This window comes from Neopelma chrysocephalum, unplaced genomic scaffold (assembly GCF_003984885.1).
Source record: "Neopelma chrysocephalum unplaced genomic scaffold, ASM398488v2 Primary Assembly neopelma1_70, whole genome shotgun sequence".
Classification (NCBI taxonomy): Eukaryota; Metazoa; Chordata; class Aves; order Passeriformes; family Pipridae; genus Neopelma; species Neopelma chrysocephalum.
Window position 1 is genome coordinate 8,014,807 of NW_020897730.1, and position 7,972 is coordinate 8,022,778.

At 42.0% G+C, this 7,972-nt stretch overlaps 1 protein-coding gene across 1 annotated transcript in view; it reads left to right on the top strand.

The window, feature by feature from the left end:
* Positions 1 to 4,226, top strand: part of RBP2 (retinol binding protein 2) — an 8,745-nt gene extending 4,519 nt beyond the window's left edge. Inside the window, exons 3-4 of the mRNA XM_027686288.1 lie at positions 2,157 to 2,258; positions 3,980 to 4,226. Of these exons, the coding sequence (XP_027542089.1) occupies positions 2,157 to 2,258; positions 3,980 to 4,033 (156 nt within the window). The 3' untranslated portion in view covers positions 4,034 to 4,226. The remainder of the gene's footprint in view (positions 1 to 2,156; positions 2,259 to 3,979) is intronic.
* The last annotated feature ends 3,746 nt before the right edge of the window (positions 4,227 to 7,972 follow it).

Here is a 7,972-nt window from a genome sequence, read left to right on the forward strand (position 1 = left end):
CCTCTCCCTGCATCCCCTGCCTCCTCTCCCTGCATCCCCTGCCTCCTTTCCCCGCATCCCCTGCCTCCTTTCCCTGCATCCCCTGCCTCCTTTCCCTGCATCTCCTGCCTCCTTTCAGCACCGTGCCCTGAATCCACCTGTGTGACTCTTTGCCATGACCACAGCCCTGTTCTGCCACTCAGTGCTCAGCTGCCAAGCTCTGAGGCGCTGAGATCAAAGCTCCCTGTCAACAAGACCTGGTTTGTTTTGGCAATTGCCACAGGAAACTGGCAGCATAAAGGACATGTTTACATTTGAACTCACATCATCCTGCACTGGAGTGGCACAAATTTAACACAAGTCATTGTTTATTCACCATGGATCACTTTTTGCCGCGGTCCGATGCTCCTTCACAACTTTTCATTCTCAAACTAACATTGTGCAGTGTAATTCCTATGACTTCTTCCAAATTATTTCTCATTGACAGCACTGCAAGCTATCAAATAATAAAACCCTTTTTCTTTTTCCACTATCCTGAATATCCCTGTATTGAAATTTTCTTCCTATGTCTTTCTCCAGTGAGCCCTGGGAGGGACATATTCCTGTGACAAAGTCTACGCTTTAAAACATTGCTCCCACACCTCTTTAGGTCAGTTGAAGGCATTAGGAAGGATCTAAGGACTCATTAGATGCATCACTCCTTAAATCCATCAACTAGCATTCCTCTAGTGCTCTTCCCCACTACCAAAGCCTTGCCTTTCCCTGCAAAATCTTTTCACTTGCAGACTCTCCTCTTCACTATCAATGGGAGGGAGGGAGGGAAGGCAAGGAAAGGAAGAGAGGAAGGGAGAAGGGAAGGGAAGGAGGGAGGGAGGGAGGAAGGAAGAAAACACAGTTTGTACATTTATAACCCTACCTGGTTTAATTACTTTGGCCTAATATTCTTTTCTTAACAAATTATATCATTTGTTTCTAATGAGAAGAGAAGCAAAAAGGAAGCATGTCATGCCATTATTCTCTGGACTGCTGTAAAAGAATGTTCCGGTCATTTTATTAACTAAACAATGCCACAAACACATTAAAGTTAGATGAACGTAATAAAATTGGTAGGCAATATTCAAATGTAAAGAGGGCATGGATAATTTAGAGAGCATGTAGCTTGAAAATTCCGTAAATAAAAAAGAAATTAACTGAAATGGAATGAGTTTTGTCGCATTAATAGAAAGCTCCCTCATAAGAGAAATAAATTATCCAGTGCTGAGCTAGAAAATGAATTAAGGTCCCAATACACTTGGAGCTTTATAATAGCTGAACTTACATGGACTGTAACTGGTCTCTAAAAAGGATTTGTCTGAGACATGGTTAAATATGCCCCTAAAGTACAATGTTTCAAACCTAGAACAGTTCAAACAAAGTTGCTGTCTATGTACCCTGGCACATCTGTAGATATTAGAGAGGCTTTAGCCTGTAAAGAGAAATTCTCCTTACTGACAGTTATCCTGCTCCTGGACAAGAATCAGCACACCCAATACCCTGTCTACTAGTGACAGACTGAATCACACCAAAGCATCACATGGTTGAGGATGGAAGGGACCTCTTGAGATCACCTTGTCCAACCCCTCTGCTCAAGTAGGGTCAGCTACAGCACATTGTCCAGCTTATGATCACATCTCTTTAAATGTCTTTATGAAAGTGCAGGAAAACAAATAAAAAATGTATTGTATGAGATGATACTAACATCCACTTCCTCTTGTTATTTTATGCAGACCTAGAAAAGGTGTTAGCACTGCACTAGTTGGTATGAACCCCCAGGTCTTCACTCATCTTATTAATGGCTTTAAACAGCATGAAAAAAAAGTACATTTTGCATATATTGCACAATTAGCCATTAACTCACTCAGCAGTTCATTGGTTAGTATGAACATTTGATATATGTGTATGTGAAGAAACACCTGGAAATGAAAACAAAGCACTGCAAAACTTCCCCTCAAAATGCTGTTGGCATCTTGAATGCACTGGGGTTTTGGTTAAAGGCATTTGAGTGTTTTTAGGAGGAAGATGGGAAATGATAGAAAGCAGTTGTGTAATTGTGTATTTACATTTTTTGATTGAACTTATTTTCATGTATTCATTAACTTCTCATTAGCATATCTGCGTTAATGATCTGATTCATGCAGACACTGGTGACCTGGGATGGTGACAAACTGGTCTGTGTTCAGAAAGGTGAAAAGAACAACAGGGGCTGGAAGCACTGGATTGAAGGAGACATTCTGCATTTGGTAAGGGCTGTTGTGCAGACATGTCTGAGGGTGGAACACACTCAGGTTTTCCATTTCAAAGGATCCTTTTTCTAGTTAGAAAGGTCTTTATTTAGACAGTTCTGATCTCTGAACTCTAAGGAAATTACCCTTAAGTAATAGGAATGCTCTATTTCTTTCCACCTGCTCCCAGTTAAGTCATAACCCTGCAGTGGGGTTTTTGCTCCAGTCCACTGCCCTCCAGCCATTAGCCCTTCCTGTTATGTTGCATCTCTAACATCATCTCATTCTGTTACAATCCCTGATAGGAAAAAAAAAAAAGAAGAAATAACAAAAAAACAATCAGGCAGATTGCAAGAGAAATGTTATTTTTTGTTCTGAAAGAAGCACTATGAAATTTAGCACACTGTGCTGTAATACAGATCAGAAACCCGTGGATACTCAAGAGGATCCTGTAAACAACCTCTACTGCAACTATTTTTGCTAGTACAATAAAAACTTCAAAATATTCCTACATCTGAGGTAGTAGCTGGAACCCAAAGGCAGAAGAGGTGAGTCCAAGAGAGGCCTGACGAACCTGTGCAGGAAATAAGCAGGCAGTGAAGTCCAGAAAGATTTCAAAATAATAGAATCATAGAAGGTTGGAAAAGACTTCCAAGACCATCAAATCCAAGATCTGACTGAATACCACCAAACCATACCATGAAGTGCCACATCTACTCATTTTTTTGAACATTTCACATAATGATAATGATTCCCGAGTTTCCTGGGAGAGCAATCAAGAAATGGGCATGATAGTGTTGGATGGCACAATGGGTGGGGGGAGAAAGATTGTGGAGGAGATCTCATTGTTCTGTCCCACACATTGCTCCAGACATCTGCCCCTTCACATGTTTCCTCTGGGCATACTTGGTGTGGCAACCACAGTGGCTCAGGTCTGTACCCCTGAAAGGTCAAAGCTATGAATTAAAACCATGATCTGCCACCAAACTAAAAGTCACCCGTCCAGTGACTTCAAATCTACTTGAACACATACTCAAAAGCTGATCTAACAAAGGTTCTACAGAATGGAACCATGATTGAGGCTAAGATTGGAGGAAACAGAGAGGCCAAGGAGATCCTTACAAGAGTCTTCAGAAACTGTATTGCAGGTTTGGCTCCCTGCTGGCCAAAAAGTGAGCTCCATCTCCCTTCAAAGTGCTGTTTGCCCAGGAATGCTGCTGCTCAGACTAACCAAACTGACTGCATTGCAACGAGCAGCTGTGCCAAACTTTAGGGGTCAGCTGCAACACTGGGCAAAAATGGTGTATTGTTCTGGCCCCTGAGAAATGGCTGGGCACACCTCTGAAGCAAATCATCTTTTTAAAGTATTCCTTTTTTATTATTATTTTCTTGTCTCATTGCTTCTCATGAATTATGAGGTAACGTGAATTATAAACTAGTACAGTATATTGTTTTAATAACAGAGCATGAAAAGGCCTTGCATTAAAGCACAGTTTTTATGCATTTTTCATGTTTATTCTTCTTAGAGTTCAATTCAAGTGTTAAAAACTGATTACTGCAACGTGAGGTGCATGCCTGCTGTTTGGTTACATATATTACACTATACTTTCTGTTCTCTTTTTCATAAACATAAGTTTTTAATGCAGTGGCTCAGTTGTAGTAATTTCTGGTGGGATCTGCTGTGTATGCAAAATATAACTTCTACCACTATATATTTACTCATTGTTTTAATACTGTAGGAACTGACATGTGAAGACCAGGTGTGCCATCAGACATTCAGGAAGAAGAAATAAAATTGAGCAGAAAGCTGCCCTGATCTTCATCACACTGTTCTGCTGTTATGTTTTGTCTAAAAGAAGAATGAAGCCAGATTTTCACTTCTTTGACACTGCTATGTGAATATATTATGTTCCTGTTTATGGAAACAAACACATTTTATAGAAATAACATCAAACAGTTACAAACCTCATAAATTTCTTTGCCTTTCAGTCTGGAGGTAAATAAAAGTAATTGTCTTTCAAATACTGCTTCCCTACGTCTTTCAAATAATTTCCAGCGGAATGTCCTTTAGCAACAAGGCTGACAATTAACAGTCACAATTATCTCAACCACGGTATATCTCTCCATAGTGCTGCATTATCATAATATATTTGGATGACTGGGTAAAGTTGGACATTCATTGGACTGTTTCTATTTAATTTAGTCCTGGATCACTAAGTCCACAGTTTCAGGTACCAGAATGGCTCACTGAGCACAATACACGGCCTTTCACAAGATGTTCACTTGAATTTGGCCCAGGTCTATAGCTCATAGTAGTTATCACCTGATAAATGTCTCATGGCCATGGGGAAATGCTGCAGCTCCTTACTATGGTGGATCAACGACAACGCTGTAACCTCCAGTTAAAACTAGCATCCTACTAAAAATCCCAGTGGAGAAATCTGCTGTTTGAAGCAAACTCTACATTTTCACAGTTGCTCTGTGGTGTGAAAACTAAGGCACACTTAGGATGTAAGAGGAAAACTTCAGAGCATACCCCATCTGCGTGCACCCCGTGCATAAAGAGCACCCCGCATGCTGCAGTCTTTGCCTTGTACCTCCCTTTCAGAGACTTTAAAAAGGAAAAGTCATTTCTATGCAACTCTACTCAGTTTTATTCAGGGTTTTTCAAAAGAATTCATGTTCTTTGCTAAAGGCAAGTTCAAGTTACCCATGGCTGATGAGCACTACTTCAGTAGATGAACTGAAATTATTTGGCAAAATGCGTGTGTGCCTTGCAGGGAACTGAAGAAGAGCTGGTATGCCCAAAAGCTCATCTGCTTTTTCCCAGCTATATGAACTATTTAATAATACATACTGTCTTTCCTACAACCTTGCCTTTCAGATATAAAAATTTTCACGTCAACTTTATCACTGTTAAAGTTCCCTCTTGTCATTAGCCTCTATCTTCTGTCTAGTATGGGAGGGGTGGAAGTTCACTAAATAGATCAGTGGTAGGGAAGAACAGAAAATACGTGGAGAAAAAATTTCATAAATGGAGGAACATATGCTTTCTCCTCATCCCTACCTGTTCCTTAGCCCACTCACTGTCAATAGCTCAGGATAGGAAAAGAGTGAGACAGTCCCAGCTGAAAACTAGGTTACATCTGCAAAAATCTGATTATTATGTCACCAGTACTTACATGGCCATGGACATTATCCTGGTGCCAGCTGGGATTGAGTTAATTTTCCTCTTAGTAGCTAGTTTTATGGAGTTTCTGTGGCCAGGTTTTGGTAGCAAGGGGACTACAGGGGTGGCTTCTGTGAGAAGCTGCCAGGATGGCCCCGCCACTGGCCAAGGCCAAGCCCATCAGGAAAGGCAGTAATGCCTCTGGGATAACATCATTAAGAAGGGGAAAAAAAGTTATTTGGCAGATGAAAATTGCAGCCAGAGAAGAGCAGAGTGAGAACATGTGAACACTCCGCAGAAACCAAGGTCAGTGGAGAAGGAGGGGTAGGAGGGGCAGAAGGGGCTCCAGGCTCCGGAGCTGAGGTTCCCCTGCAGCCCATGGAGGACCATCGGGGTGCAGAGACCCACCTGCAGCCCCTGGAGGAGCCCAGGCCAGAGCAGGTGGATGTCCAAAGGAGGCTGTGACCTCGTGGGAGGCCCATGATGGAGCAGGGTCCCTGCAGGGACCTGCTGACCCCTGGGGAGAGGAGCCCACACTGGAGCAGGTTTTCCCTGGACTTGTGGCCCTGTGGGGGACCCACACTGGAGCAGCCTGTGCCTGAAGGACTGCACCCCATGGAAAAGTGACCCACACTGCAGCAGCTTGTAAAGAACTGTTGCCCATGGGATGGACTCACGCTGGAGAAGGCTGTTAAGGACTGTCCCCCATGGGAAGCAGGAGAAGGACTCTTCTCCCTCAGCAGCAGCAGAAATAACCTGTGACGAACTGATCATGACCCCCATTCCCATCTCCCTGCGTCACTGTGGGGAGGAGATAGAACTTGGAAGGAGGGAGGGGTGGGGGAAGGTGTTTTTAAGATTTATTTTACTTCTCATTCTTCTGCTCTGACTCTGTCAGTAGTAAATTTAATTAATATCCCCACTTGGACTCTGTTTTGCCCGTGATGGTGATTGGTGACTGATCTCTCCCTGTCCTTATCTCAACTCACGAACCCTTTGTTATATTTTCTCTCCTCTGTCCAGCTGCAGAGGGGAGTGAGAGAGCGGGTACCTGGTGTCCAGCCAGGGCCAACCCACTACACCAGTGCTGTGGTTTGGATTTAGTATGAGAATAATGGGGACAACGCACTGATGGTTTAGTTGCTGTTAAGCAGTGCTTACTCTAAGCCAAGGACTCCAGGTTCCCATGCTCTGCCAGGGAGGAGGTGCACGAGAAGCTGGGAGGGAGCTGGGACAGCTGACCTGAACTGGCCAAAGGGATGTTCCATAGCACAGAACATCATGCTTGGCTCATAAAGCTGAAGAAAAAAGAGGGAAAATGGTTGTTTCCTACCCATGGGAAGTGGTGAAATGATTCCTTGTTCTGCTTTCCTTGGTCATGCAGCTTTTTCTTTACCTATGAAACTGTCTTTAGCTCAACACATGAGTTTTCTCAGTGAATGGCTGTGTGGTGCTTAGTTGCTCTCTGGGGTTAAATCCTGACAGGCACAGAGGTGCATGTGTAAGGATGTATTTATGAATTGGACTTTGCTTCTCCTGATAAAAGTTGACCTGGTATCAAACTTCCTGTGTACTTCAACTGAGCAATGCTTTCGTGTTAGTTCACATAGAAGAAACTGCACTTGGACTTAGTAAACTCCTTATTTTTTCTTATTCAGCCCTGACTCGGACTTTTCAGTAGAAATTTATTTAATTCCTGTTTCTAAGTCTCTGACAGTTACAAGGATAAGAAGTGCCACAATTCATTAAGATTTCAAAATGTTATCCAAAGAAAGTAATCACTAGAAAACAAAATATGCATGTTTCAATCAGTGACATTTCTCATAGTTCTTGCCAGGAATGAGCACAATGAAGGGTTTTGTGACTTCAAACCAAATCATAAAACAAAAGAAAACCTTTCATATATCAAAAAGAACTATCATCAATTCACAAACGATGAGTTTGAAGATGGAGAGCAAACATTCTTCAATTAGTTTCATATTATGGTTGTGGTTCAGAAGTAAATGAAGTAGGAAACTGAGCACAAGTAAACTTTGATTAGAAGAAAACTAGATTTGACGCTATTTTCTCATCTACTTTGGAAATGAAAATTTCATATTCTTTAGCAGGAAGTGAGAAAATGTGCAAGGTTTTTTATTCTCCAAAACAACATTTTGTTTCTGGACATACTGATATGGAAGAACCTGCAGTATCCTTTACAACTGTATGCACAGAACTGGAGGCAGAGGAGATATTCATTATGTTGCATTATAATTTCTTCCAAAGGTATCCTTGTTTGTATAATATTTGGGATGTTAGCTTGGTCTCCAAGCTGTACAAAGCCCCTTATCTCCTTGCCAGCAGATTAAATACTTGCACTGGAGGAACAGACCTTGGTGGTAAATCAGAGCATGTTCATTCACATTTTTCAGCCCTCTGGCACACAGTGCTGTCTCAACTGTTTTGAAGGATTACCATTTGCATGGATTCTTTTCCTCACAGAGAATATTACCCAAATACAGCTCCAGGAAGGGAATTTACCAGCAACCTTCTGATCCAGAAAACAGAAAAGCCTGTACTGTAC